General features: G+C 44.0%; 1 protein-coding gene across 1 annotated transcript in view; it reads left to right on the top strand.

The window, feature by feature from the left end:
* Positions 1–11,615, top strand: part of sbno1 (strawberry notch homolog 1 (Drosophila)) — a 124,149-nt gene extending 112,534 nt beyond the window's left edge. The window contains exons 28-31 of the mRNA XM_073052000.1: positions 5,032–5,169; positions 5,708–5,784; positions 8,179–8,372; positions 9,991–11,615. Coding sequence (XP_072908101.1) covers positions 5,032–5,169; positions 5,708–5,784; positions 8,179–8,372; positions 9,991–10,133 — 552 coding nt within the window. The 3' untranslated portion in view covers positions 10,134–11,615. The remainder of the gene's footprint in view (positions 1–5,031; positions 5,170–5,707; positions 5,785–8,178; positions 8,373–9,990) is intronic.
* Positions 11,616–14,585: the final 2,970 nt, after the last annotated feature.

Here is a 14,585-nt window from a genome sequence, read left to right as displayed (position 1 = left end):
AACAAGTCCCCACCATCATTGCCAGTGGCAGTAATAATAAAGACATAAAAGACATGGGTATTTACTGAAACCCATCACCCCTTCAGGGGCATAGGTCTCTGACAGTAGTTCACCAGAGTCCTCTGTCCTGCGTCAGTCTTTCATGTTGTCCCCAGGTGTAGCCCATCTTCTTGGTGTATACTTCCTCTCCCAGGGATGAGGTCTTTGGAGCTTCTGTTGGTGTTTCTGTATCACTTTTTTATGCAATGGAGTTGCTAGCCCCATGCCCAACCTCCTCCCCCTTTCGCAGTTGGGCTTGGGGCCATCATTGGCAGAGTTTCTCTGGGTAGAGCCACAAAACATTTGAGTGAAGAATTTCCTACCCTTCTTGAGTAACTCCTTTTCTGAAACTGCGCCCCATGTTTCTACATACGCCCATTAATTCTCTGTATCTACACCGTCAATCAGTACAATGTATGTTCAATATGATCACCTCTCATCTTTTTCTACTTCAATGAGTCAAAGCTGCTCGCACTCTCTCATTGGCCACTCCATCCCAGGAATCAACCCTGTGAACGTTCACTGCTCCTGCTCCTGTCTCAGTATTTTCTTCCTTACATACTGAGACAAAAGTACCAGTGGGCCTGAGGTCAGGTGAGAAGGGGTAATTTTAAAGGGGATGTGAGAGGCAAGTCTTTTACACAGAGAGTGGTGGGTGCCTGGAATATTGGGGTGGTGGTAGAGGCAGAGACAGTTATATCTCGCATGTGTGTTGTAGAGACTTTTAAGAGAAGTTTAGATAACTGCATGAATGTGAGGAAGATGGAGGGATATGGATAGGAGAGGCTAGTTGGCCATTTGATAACTAATTGGTTCAGCAAAGCATTTTGGACTGAAGGCCCTTTTCCTGTGCTGTACTGTTCAGTGTCCACAATACTCAGTACATCAGATCTGATCTTGCCTGAACTTTATAAAGCTGAGAAATCTGACATGTATATGTGACTGTCAGGGGCTGTGTACCCTCTGGTAAGTGATCCATCTCCTGACATTTGCTCCGTCACGTTTTCTGTCAGGCACGGGTCTGTCATACAATGGATTGCCCTCCATTTCGCTGTTCTGTACTCGAAAGCAAGCCATGTCATTCTCTGTGTCAGTGCTGTTCCAAATCTGTCCTACACAGTCAGTCTCTTCACTGCAGTTGCTGCAACCTGTGTGTTGCCCTGGGAACATAATGTACACTACAGTACAGACAGTGTCTGTGGGAAGGGAAGCTCTGTTTCTGGTCAATAATCACAACTTGTCATTAACCTGAAACAGTTTCTCTCTTTCCTCATGTACATCCATGTTCCATTTTAATTTCAGACATCCTGTATCCACACTCTGTTCCTTTTCCTTTACACAATGTCCGGCCACCGCTTGCCCAAGATTTAGCAGCTCCTCTCATATCCTGGATTTCCAGTTCATAAAGGCAAAGGCGACAGGTGGGGGGAGAGTGTCAGCTGCAAGTTACCTCCCAAATATCACATCACACTGACTTGCAAATGTACCGTCATTCCTGCAGAGACACTGAAAAACTATTACCTCATAGACTGCAGAGTTTTAAAACTCCACCCCCTCAGCAATTAGAAATGAGGATGAAATATTGGCCCCATACCAAATATTGAAAGGCTGAGATAGGGTGGGCGTGGAGAGGATGTTTCCTATAATTGGGGGGGGGGGGGGGGGATCTTGGACCTAATGACTCAGCCTCAGAATACAATAAAGTTCCTTCAGAATAGAGATGAGGAATAATTTCTTTAGTGGCATGGTGAATCTGTGGAATTCATTGCCACAGGCAGCAGTGAAGGCCAAGTAACTGGGTTTATTTAAAGCAAAGGTTGATAGGGTTTTGATCAGTCAGGGCATCAGTTACAGGGAGAAAGCAGGGGAATGGGATTGAAAAGGATAATAATTCAGCCATGAAGGAATGGCAGAGTAGACTCTGGGCCAAATGGCAGATTACTGTTAAGGAATAATAGGCTTTGTAGGATCAAAAATGACACAGCTGAACTTTGGGCAGGGTGACAGTTTCTGCTTTAGTTGGGACTGACTGCTGGGCAGATATTTCCAATTGCAGACTGTAGCACAGTTTCCCCTTGTGTGACGTTCTGTCCCCTTGGAGAGCGACACCCACAACACAAGGTCAGATCTTCACCGTGGAGCTCAACTTTAAATGCAAGGTTATAACATTCCACTGCAGAAGCTACTGAATTACTATTTAGAACATACAGTAGTTCAAAAGTCTTTGTGTGGGTGTTAATAAACCAATTGTTTGGAATCAAATGACATTGCCTGGTGTCTCGGCTGGGTGTGTCTGCACCCTTGGTACCTCTGCTCTGCCACCTGTCCCGCAGCACTTCACCCTCGCCATTCCCAACCTCCTTTGCTCCTGGCAGATTTACAAATTTGCTCCTTGCTCCACGTTGCCATGTACAGTACTGGACAAAAGTCTTGGGCACCCTAGCTATATATGTTCCTTAGACTTTTACACAGTATTGTAACTGCAGTGACCATTTCAGTGCAGGTTCACGTGAATTGGAATTACTCAGGTGTTAATGCCTGGGGTTAGAATAAAGAGAAATGGAGACCCATTTGTGATGAATTTTCCATCACCAAATCCTTCATTTGTTGGAACGATGAAAAAGTTGTAGCTCAATTTAGAAACAATAAATTTCCTTCACATCCCCAACATGCTTCAGGGTCAGACAACATTACTGGCATTAAAAATGTTTATAAACACCCAGCACAAAACGGTGCAGCTCGTTGCTACTGTGAGTTTTGAGGGGGTTTTGTGCTCTTTCACAGATCCATGCATGACTGACATTCCTAGAGCATATAAAGTTCAAAATAAAATTTATTATCAGAGTACATACACGTCACACATACAACCCTGAGAATCTTTTTCCGCAGGCATACCTAGCAAATTTATAGAACAGTAACTGTAAACAGGATCAATGAACAACAAACTTTGAAAAAGCAAATATAGATAAATAATAATAAACAAGCATGAAATAACAAAATAAAGAGTCCTTAAAGTGAGACCATCAGTTTGGGAACACCAGAAGTAGAATGAGTGTAATTATCCCCTTTTTGTTCAAGAGCCTGATGGTTGAGAGGTTGTAACTGTTCTTGAACCTGGTTGTATTGAGTCCTGAGTCCTTCCTGATGGCAGCAGTGAGAAAAGAGCATGGCCCGGGTGGTAAGGACCTTTGGATGTTGCTTTTCTACGGCAGCATTTCATGTGGATATGCTCAGATGTGCTGGATCCACAATCTTGTGTAGGATTTTCCGCTCATAGGCATTGGTGTTCCCATACCAGGCCATAATGCTGCCAATCAGCATGCTTTCCACCACACAGCTATAGAAGTTGCCAAGGTTTTTGATGTCATGCCAAATCTCCACAGATTCCCGAGGAAGTAGAGGCACTGTCATGCTTTCTTCTCAATATTTATACAATGGGCCCAGGACAGGTCCTCTGAGATGGTAACACCCAGGAATTTAAAGTTACCTCTGATGATTACTGGTTTATGAACCTCAGGTGTCCCTCTCCTGGAGTCTATAATCAGTTCCTTGGTCTTGAGTGAGAGGTTGTTGTTATTACACTACTCAGCCAGTCTCCCTCTTTATGTTGATTCATCATCACCCGCTTTGATACAGCCCACAACAGTGGTGTTGTTGGCAAACTTTTATCATCCACGGCTATTTTGATAAAGTCTGTTAACACCCTGGTGTAGTCTTTAACACGGCCCAGTCCACTGACTCGAGGCAATCCTGTAACAGTTCCTCTGCCTCCCACAACCACCTCTTAGTTGGTCTTGATCTCTGGAGCCTCGCTCTTTAGGCTGTGTCTGTGTGCAGGTAGGAGTACAGCCAAATGGTCTGATTTGCCCAAATGTGGTCTCGGGAAGGAACAATGAGCATTCCTTATCGTAGTGTAGCAGTGGTCTAGTGTGTTGGGACCTCTGGTGCAACAGGTTATGTGCTGTGACAATTGGGCGGGGTTTTCTTCAATACCTGTTTATTTTGGAGAAGTGTGGGAATAGGACAAAGGAGAGAAGAATGAGATATGCTGGAACTGAAGCCTGGCATGGTGATGATACTGCAGCCATTAACAAAAATAGAGTTTTGGATGGTTTCGGAACTGTTTATTCCTGCTGCAATCTGGGCAATTCACAAATTGTGTGAAAGTCCAGTCCCGTACATCAGACTAGTTAGTAAACTTTGCATCCAGAAAACTGAATGACCCCACTATTCATTCCTCTGTGTTCTTGAAGCTTGATTCTTCGAAGGATACAAAGGTGAATTAGATTTACCCTGGTGCTTCAGTCACCACAGGCTGGATTTGAACACATCACCTCTGCGTCCAATCCTCCTGTGATGGAGTACAGTTTTACTGTCGAAGGGTTACTCTGCCCTGTCCACCAACAGTGAATAGCAGTGTTTTGTTATAATGCAACTGTTGCTTGCTGTCCCGTTCTACCCACAGCGGTTCATCCTGCAAAAATGATCTGATTTCATAAACATGGGGAAATTTGCAGAAGCTGGAAATCCAGAGCAACACACACAAAACACTGGAGGAATTCAGTAGATCAAATAGCATCTATGGAAATTAATAAATGGCCAACATTTTGGGCCAAGGCTCTTCTTCACCTCTGCTTTTGGAATGTTTGCCCTGTTTGGCATTTCTGGAAAGTGGTGCTTATAGAATTTTCTACAAGTTTTTATAAGTGATTGTGCTTGTGGGTATCTGTGTTTGTGCTCAGCAAAGATCACATATTGAATTTTCCCTCCATAATCCTGATATTTCTGGAAAAACAACAAGCAGGAGAAAATCTGCAGTCCTGAAGAAGGACCTTGGCCCGGAACGTCGACTGTTTATTCAATTGCGTAGATGCTGCCTGACCTGAGCCCCTCCAGCTTTCTGTGTGTGTTGCTTTAGTTGTGTATGCTTGCAGTGAAATGAAAGGGACTGATATTTTAAGTAACAAATTTAATTGTGCCTTTTTGTTCTAGATAAGAAATAACAAGAAGACAGCAATCCTTGTCAAGGAAATTAACAGTAAGAAAAGACTATTCATGATGTTCAGACCAAACACTGGCAAACAGCTCAAACTGGAGAACTACATTGACCTAAAAAAGAAATACAAAAAGGTGAAGGAACTTTTACTAACCAGACTTGGCAACGTGTAGATCTGCTCAGTGGTATTAAAGTTGCTCCTGAATGACGTAGTTTCCATGGGCAGCACAGTTGGAGCCTCATTGTTCCAGGGACACTGGTTCATTTTGTCCATTGGTCCCCCACCCGCCCACTGGTTAGTGTGGACGTGGAGGGCCGACCAGCCTGTTTGCCAAGGGTGTGCTTGGAGGTTCATTGGGAATTGCCCCTGGGGTGGGGGGAAGGGGGATAAATAGTTGGCCACGAAGGAGAGGTTTCTCTGGAATTGGGGAAAGGACTGCTGGGATGTTCTGAGAGCAGCATAGTCTCATAGAACAAAGCACAGGCCCTTCAGCCCAAGCTGTTGTCCCCACTGATGAGGCCTCCTGTGCTGTGAGAAACCTGTAAAGGGGCTGGTGTTGATGAACTGTGTTCTTGCCTTAATTGTTGTAGAATGTTTGTCAGTACCTCCATTACGATACTAACGGCCGATTGAAATGGTTTAAACTATAACCTCTTGTGACCCCATCACAGGTATCCTCTGGGGAAGCAGAGGCGCACTGGGTAGAACAACACAAATCCTCCGCAGACACGTGTACTCATGCATATTGGTTAGTATGGCCATTAAAACTGCTTCGATATTTGTACTGTTACATGCTAGATGCTTCAAGTTGCCTCGATATGTTTCGTCTCTCGTTGCATCCAGTGGTCCCGCTTCAGCCTTCCTCCTGTTGCAGGTGTTAAAGGTATAAGTGCTTAATTTCTGTCTGTAATTCCTTGTTGAATTTCCCCTTTTGGATTTGCATTACGAGGCCAGCAGCCGAGTCTAAATCAATACTCGCAGTGACGTTGTCAACTTGTGTTGCTTCTGATATGCTGAACCATACATCCTCACTCAGCTTCTAGCTCAACTATTCAAACCAAACATCAATAATGCTGGCATACTCCATTGTGCATTCTCCACTGAGTTCTCTCTGCTTCTCTCAACTTTCAAGAGAATTCTCTTTCTCCCCCCCTCCCCCCGCGCTCTCCCCACAGCTGATAGAGACCTATCCACATAGACTACATCTGTAATTGCTGCCAAAAGTACATCCATTAAATACTGTCTTAAAAGGGGTGAATACTTAAGCAATCAATTATTTTGTGTTTTTGTAATTGATTTAGATCACTTTGTAGGGATTTGTTTTCACTCTCAAAAGAGTTTTTCTGTTGATCGGTGTCAAAAAAGCCAAATTAAAGCCACGGTGATTCAGTGTTGTAAAACAATAAAATATGAAAATGTCCGAGGGGAGTGGTGAATAGCTTTTATAGGCTCTCTACAATGGATGATGTGGACTCTTGCAGATTGTTTTTAATCCATAACTAGGTTAATTTTCCTTCATAAATCATCAATAATCCCTCCATCAAATCCTACATTATGTTAATATTACACTCTCATAAACACTGGATATCTGAAGGTATTTGTTTGCCACGTTTAAATCAAAGGCAGTGTTGGAGTGTCTGCTCTCAGTCTCAAATAGAAATGTGCTGATATTGTGTAAATCAGTTCCAAACAATATTTACTCAAAGTCTGTTTCACACTGAGGTAGTTCTGTGGAGTCTTTGGCACGAGGATAGCGAACGTTATCTGGATGTTTTACTGTGTCAAGGTGATGCATAACATTTAGTGTCTCGGTGGGTGTTTGTAGACAGTTGGGCACTTGAAGGTAAATGATTAACGTGTTGCTGCAGTGGATGTGAGCAGCCTTGTCTGCCACCTGGTGGAGCAAAGCACAGACATCATGCACTCAACGATTGGCGGTACTGTGTAGCTTGTAGAATCCCCTCTTCCAAGAACAGGCTTCGTGCAAGGTTAGAATAATGAGGGAAGCTTTTGCTGTATGAGATTCCCAGGATTCATCATTGTTCAAAACAAAGATCATGGCTGTTCCTGTACCGAGACCATTTCCATTTCCCCACTCAGTTCACGTATACTAGATCAGAGGTTCCTACTTTAATGGTGAGGTTCTATGGCATAAAGTAGTTTTGAAACCCCTGTAATAGATATCAAGAATTGTGGGTGCTCAGTGGCACAGTGTCCATGGCCCTCTGAGACCATAAAAATTTCAAAAGTTCAAAGTAAATTTTATTTTATCATCAAAATACATATATGTCACCATATACAACCCCAAGGTTCATTTTCTTATGGGCATTCGCATAAATATGAAGGAACACAATAAAATCAAAGAAGGACCACATACAAGAGGACAGATGGACAACCAGCATGCAAAAGACCACAAACTTTGTAAATACAAAAATTAATAATAATAAATAAGCAATAAATATCAAGAACATGAGATGAAGAGCCTTTGAAAATGAGTTCATAGGATGGGGTGAGACATTGGAACAGCATTAGGCCATTCAGCCCATCAAGACTGCTCTACTATTCCATCGTGGCTGTTCCAGTTCCCTCTCAACCCCATTCTCTGCCTTCTCCTTGTAACCTTGACGTTCTGACTAATCAAGAACCTATCACCTTAAAATTGTGTCCCAGTGTTGGTCATTTCCGCCCTGGGGAAAGAGTTTAATTTCAGGGAAACATTTATTTCTCTTACCTTTAATTTTTATTAGGAGGCTTTTGGGTACAGGTTTTCAAGTTTCAGAAATGTTCTCTCCCCCATTTTCCTGCTTTAATTTAGTTCCCCCCCCCCCCATTTACAAGGGTTGCACTTTTCATCTGCTACTGGTGGCTGTGTAAGAAATGAGAGTTATTGTCCAGCCTCTGTATGATGGGTTGGCAAATATCAATCCATCTGATTAATATTGTCATTAATTTATCAGCTTTGTAATCTCTGTTAGTGGGACGAGGGTTGTGATTGAATTCACACGGTGGAGGATGGTGTCGGTGAAGGACAGGATTGATGATACTGGTGCAGTGAGAGCCGTCAGGAGCTGAGCCAGAGGTGCCTTTGTTTCTGGCTTTTCAGCAGCGGAGCCATTCATTGTTTCCTGCTCTTTCTCCGCAGGCGCGGGAACTGCAAGAAGGTGAGCCTGGGAATGCTTTGTGAGATCGGGCTGCGCTGCCGTACCTACCACGTCCTCTGTGGCTCGGTTCTGAGTGTGTGGACTAAAGTGGAAGGTGTCCTCGCTTCAGTGAGTGGGACCAATGTGAAAATGCAAATTGTGCGATTGAAAACTGAAGACGGGCAAAGGATTGTAGGTGAGTTTGTGCAGTGGGGTTAGCCTTCTGCGAAAAGTGTTACTGTTATCATTTCTTCATCTAAACCAGGCGATCCCAGCCTGGGGTCCACGGACATCATGGTTAATGGTCCATGGCATAAAAATGGTTGGGAACCCCCGATTTAGAGATGCAGTGCAGTAACAGGCTCAACAAGCCCACAGCACCCAATTAAACCCATGCTGCCAATTAACCTACTAACATGTACGTCTTTTGGAATGTGGGAGGAAGCCCACGGGTTCACGGGGAGAGCGTCCAGACAGCAACGGGAGTTGTACCCGGGTCACAGACACTGGCGCTGTAATAGTGTTAAGCTAACCATCCATGGGTTCAATGTCCATTCAGAAATCAGATGGCAGAGATAAGAAGCTGTTCCTGAATTGGTGAGTGTGTCTTCAGGCTCTTGTACCTCCTCCCTGATGGTAGCAATGAGAAGAGGGTGATGGGGATCCTTAATGATGGATGCCATCTTTTCGATATCATGGAGGTTAGTGTCTATGATGGAGCTGACTAAGTTTACAACACTCTGCAGCTTATTCTGAGCCCCCACCTCCCCCATACCAGAAGGTGATGCAGCCAGTTAGAATGCTCTCCACTGTATCTGTAGAAATTTGGTGACACACCAAATCTCCTCAAACTCCTAATGAAATATAGCCGTTGTGCCACCTTTCAGTTGGGCCTTTCTCGCATAAGTGTCCAACAATAATCAGCAGCATTGATGGATTCCAGTTGCCCTGATACCGTTTCTTCATGACCACAATGTCCTGGTGAAACTTTTCACCGTGCTCGTCATTGACAGCGCCAAGATTTGCAGGGGAGAAGTCTAAATGGGAAATGCAGAAAATGAATCTTTAGTGACATGTTACACTTCATGATTTTGTGTGCTTGAAGCACGTTGTCAACAAGCTGCACAGAGTTTAATGCTCTGCAGTTGCCATGAAAATTTTCACCAATATCGTTGAATGCATTCCATGCGATTTTCTCTGGTCTCACTAGAAGTTCTTTGAAATGCCTGTTTGATTTGTAGACCAACAGAAATGCCTTCCTTAATCTTGGCATCAGTTATTTTGACTTGAATAATGAATTAAAATAACAAATATAGGCAGTCTTTTTTCATAGAAACATAGAAAATAGGTGCAGGAGTAGGCCATTCGGCCCTTCGAGCCTGCACTGCCATTCAGTATGATCATGGCTGTGTAATAGGGAAATTTCATGGTGATTTTCAAGATCATCAGCCCAAAATCCATGACATGCCCAAAAGCATTCAGGAAGCAAAATCTTTGTTGTCCAGTGTACCCTTCACCAGGTCCACACTAACGTTCGGAGAAGGTGCATCTGCTTCAGTGTTTTAACTTAAAAGTCGGTCACTGGGTGTTTGGGTGTGGAGCGCTTAGAACGCGAAGCTCTGGTTTAGAACTGTTTAACACTGGTTTTGCGAAGCTTAGAACGCGAAGCTCTGGTTTAGAACTGTTTCACACTGGTTTTGCGAAGCTTAGAACGCGAAGCTCTGGTTTAGAACTGTTTAACACTGGTTTTGCGAAGCTTAGAACGCGAAGCTCTGGTTTAGAACTGTTTCACACTGGTTTTGTCGCTTCCACAGGTTTGATCATTCCTCAGAACTGTGTCTCACCACTGATGAACATTCTGTCAACGTCAGACCAGTCGCAACAGCTGGCTCTGCAGCAGCAGCAGATATGGCAACAGCTTCACCCCCAGAGCCTGAGTCACCTGAGTAACACATAGTCTCGGCCACCGGCACTGGGCCTGACCACACTCGCACTGTCACCGACAGTCCTGCACCACGTCACCGTCACTGTTTCCAGGAATTCAGGGTCGTGCTCCAAAGAGGTTCCTCGATTAGTGATGTATTGATGAACTCTGGAAATGCCTGTAATTAAATCAGAAATGGGTTCTGATTAATCAATGGGTGACCGTCAAAGGCCTACACATAGGGACATTTTCACTTGTTTTATTCTCTCCCCCTACCTCCCCCGCCCCCAATCTGTGTCAGCACTTTGACACCATTATCCACCTTCACTTCAGCGATGGAAGGGAGTTTGCAGATTTCCTGCACTCCCCAGAATTTCACCACCAGTCCTGTAGCATCAGTGAGGACATCCTGCAGCTTGTTACAAGGGGGCGCTGGAGGCTGCGTGACTTTGAATGTTTCCAGCTTAGTGGAATTGCAATCCAGTAATTTGTGTGATTCTGGTCTGGGTTTGTTGGCCCTGAAGTCTTAAAAGTGAACAAACATTCAGGGTTCGATTAACATGTTATATCCTCGGAGCAGGATGTAAATACGAAGCAAAAAAAATCCCAGCCTATTTAAAAAAGAAAGATGGAGTATAATTGAAGATTTCTGATGGGAGGTGGGTTCTAATTGCTTTATATAAAGTTTTTTTGAAGATGTTGATAATGCTTCCTTTCTCCAATCTGTAATTTCTGGGTAACTAAAAATTGTATGTTCTGTATTTCAGTGTTTAATGGCACAATCTTAAATTATCTGCTGATTTTTTTATATATATATTAAAATTCTCCGAACCACTTCAGCTCCATATTTAATCACTCCCCGACTATTGGTTACTTGCTTGCTACCCAAATCTTTAGTTTAGAATACGTACTTCAACATTCTGCAAGAGAAACTTAATGCATGAATCACAGTGCGATGTTACAGATGACGGTCATCCCATGCGTGGGAGCATGGTGGCTGTGGGAGCTTTACCCACTGCCAATCAGGAGAAGTATCTAAACTCACAGTTGAAGTAAAGGATGTCCATCTTGTCCTGCACTGATTCCCAGAACATTGGTTGCACGTTCTAAATACTGGTGAATCCAACTGCTTAGTCGGGGGGGCGTCAAATATATGAAGGGAGCCTTTGGAGACAACTGCACTGTGTGCGGTGACCTTGTGCTGTTCACAGTTCGAACGCTGTTAACTATTTAACAGAGTGTCTATATTACTTCAGTTAGCAAACCTGTACTGTACAAATGTGTATAGTCTCGGCTACAATACCAATTCTTTGTTTTGACTATAAATAGTTTCGTGAACCTTTATCAGAAGAGTGAAGGAAGTTTTGCCATGTCATACGGGCTCAAGTTGCACTACTGATGATACTCGATTGTTTATAATTGTATATTTAAGTTTAGAATTGTCAACAATAAGTTACTGCGAGACACAGGACTCTTGCAGGAAGCTGTTAATAAATCATATTGTATTAATGGAAACTGGTGTATAATTTTTAAAAGCTGGGTGCATATCCATAGGAAGAACACAGGACAAGCCGTGTGAGTGTGTGAGACTGACTGAACAAAAAACGTGACCAAGGGTGCTGTCAGAAACTTCCTGCAAACTGGTGATGTGTCAGAACTCTGAGCTGTGTGGGGGAAACACCCTCATTTGTCAACTTGGGAGGGAATAGTCGTTGAGACTTGGACATTGTCACCATTTTTCAGGTGTGATTGGCCGAGTTGAAGTTCATTCTCATTCAACTGTACACACGTATTCCACCAAACATTCCTCCTGACCAAAGTGTACAACACAGTACATGTAACTCTCACACACAACATACAGTAATAATAATGAGGTGCATTTACGATACAAGTTAAAAGTGTATCGCACTACTGGCACTCGATGCACGGTGGCAGGGAGTTCAGTCGTCTCACGGCCTGGGGGAGGAAGCTGTTTCCCATCCTAATAGTTCTTGTTCTAACACCATGGTATCTCCTACCTGAGAGTAGGGCATCAAAGAGATCATCGGGTGGACGTTCGCGTTTAATTGTCATTCAACCATGCACATGTACACAGTTAAATGAAACAGCTTTCCTCTGGGGCCAAGGTGCAAAACACAGTGCATACACTCACTCACAGCACATATAGTTACAGCAGCAGAAACAGTCAGAATATTAGCCCAAATCACTGAAGTGTCATGGTCTGAACATTGGTGGAATGTGGGCTATTGTCCTGGAGCCAAGATCAAGCCCACAGCAGTTCCTCATCTCGTGCTGTGTAGGCCGTGGACCAAGGCAATCCAGCTTGTCTGCCAGGGAGTGAACAATGGAGAGAAAGCCGGCCGGCAGGAGCCAGCCCGGATTCCAGTGTGTCCATCCCTGAGTGACTGTGTGTGTGTTGCCTCTGCAATTTAACTCTAGCCCTAGTTCCAGGGCCACTGGTTCTCATCATATTTAGGGGCTTCTCCGTGAGTATGATTGCTTGCTTTTGCCTTTTACAATATCACCTGTACAATCCAGTCATAGAAAAGTACAGCCCAGAACCAGGCCCTTCTGCCCATCTAGTCTGTGCCAAACCATTTAAACTGCCTACTCCCATCAACCTGTACCAAGGCCATAGCCCTCCATACCCCTGCAGTCCATGTACCTGTCCAAACTTCTCAAACATTGAAATTGAATTTGCATCCATCACTTGCACTGGCAGTTCATTCCACCCTCTGAGTGAAGTTTCCCCTCATGCTCCCTTTTGCCTTTCTGCCTTTCACCCTTAACCCATGACCTCTAGTTGTAGTCCCACCCAAACTCACTGAAAAAAAACCTGCTTGCATTTCCACCTCTGACCTCCAGGCTCTCAGACATCGGGTCTCTAACCTGCAGTTCACAGTTCTCTGGTTTAAATTGTTTGTGTTGGCTTCAACTGCTCTCTGTCTCTCTCTCTCCCCCAAAATAACCACTGAACTTAGTTTAAAAAAAAGAAAAAGCTAAAGATACGTTCTACAACCAGCAGCAGTCTTGTTTCCTCCTGCCCTTCTGAAACATGTCCTCTGAAGGGACCACATCCTTGTCGTGGGCTTTGGAGGCTTGTGTGCCTTGACGACCCAGACAGCGATGTTGGCTGGCCTTGTGCTTTGGCTCTTGGTAAGGTCACTCATGCCAAACGAACCTGCCAGACTTCCAGGTTCGGGGGTTCAGCTCAGGTCTAACAACCCTGACTGGTCAAAATAAACTTATCGAAACAGCAATGTTTCAAGTCAAGCTTTTTGTCAAATATTTAACTATATACCTGTATACCACCAGACAAGATGTTTCCCTGGACCAGGGTGTAAAGCACAGTAGTACATATAACACACAATAACTTGTGAAAGTAAGAACTAAATCTACAAATGAATTATGCATAAACAAAGTGCATAAATTAAATACTGTAGGGTACAGAACAAATTATCCGGTGACATTTTGAATACAATGCAGCAGGGACTTGAGATGCCTTGAGGGAAGAAACTGTTTCCCATTCTGACCGTTCTTGTTTTTATGCATCAGAGTCTCCTGCCTGATGTTAGAAAGTTGAAGGGGATACTGGATGGATGGGTGGGATCCTTAGTAATACTAAGAGCCCTACGTACGCATTGCTCCTGATAAATGTTCCCAGTGGATGGTAGGATCCTCTCAGCTGTTCTCACAGTTCTTTGTAGGGACATCCAGTCTGATGCTCGGCTGCTCCCATACCAGATGGAGATGTAAATTGTCAGGATGCTCTCAATGGTATGAGTGGCCAAGAACAAACAGATTAAGGACCTTCATTGCTGCCCTAAGCACCGGCAGCAAAATGAGCAGCAAGTTAGTTTCCAATGATAAGCGGAAGTTGAGATGAACCTACACAAGAATAAAGACTTTAAGACTCCTTGCCAATAACATAAACTGTTTCTGTCAACTAATAAAGGACTCTGATTTGATAGATCAGAGTAAGGTTTATGTGGGGAGTTATGTGACTTGTGTTTTTACAAGAGACACAAAACTGCCGATGCTGGAAATCTGGAGCGATGCAAGCAGTCCTGAATGAGCTCAGTCGATCAGGCTGTGGAGAACGGACACTCAGCACTTCTGACCAGAAACGTTTCTTCATTTCCGGAAGGGGGAGATAGGTGGAGTGAGAGCTGGCAGGTGATAGGTGGATGCTGGAAGGAGGAGATAGTAGGAAGCTGGCAGGTGATAGGTGAAGCAACAAAGTGACTAGAAACATGGAATCTGATAGGATGAGATGGTGGACCATGGATAAAGGGGAAGGGACCCAGAGGGAGGAGTGTGTTTCTGATGGAAGCTGGTGGGATCAGGAGGAGCAAAAACGAACAGAGGGAGCAGTTAGATAGCATAATGCTCACAATATGACATGTTCATTTAATTTTTTTTTGGCCGTGACCTGACAGTGGATAGACAAGTCAGTTCGAGAAGGGGACGTGGAAATGAAATGGC

The sequence above is a fragment of the Hemitrygon akajei genome, chromosome 7, assembly GCF_048418815.1.
Source record: "Hemitrygon akajei chromosome 7, sHemAka1.3, whole genome shotgun sequence".
Classification (NCBI taxonomy): Eukaryota; Metazoa; Chordata; class Chondrichthyes; order Myliobatiformes; family Dasyatidae; genus Hemitrygon; species Hemitrygon akajei.
Note: the sequence above shows the minus strand (reverse complement) of the source record. Positions and strands in the feature narration are given on the sequence as shown.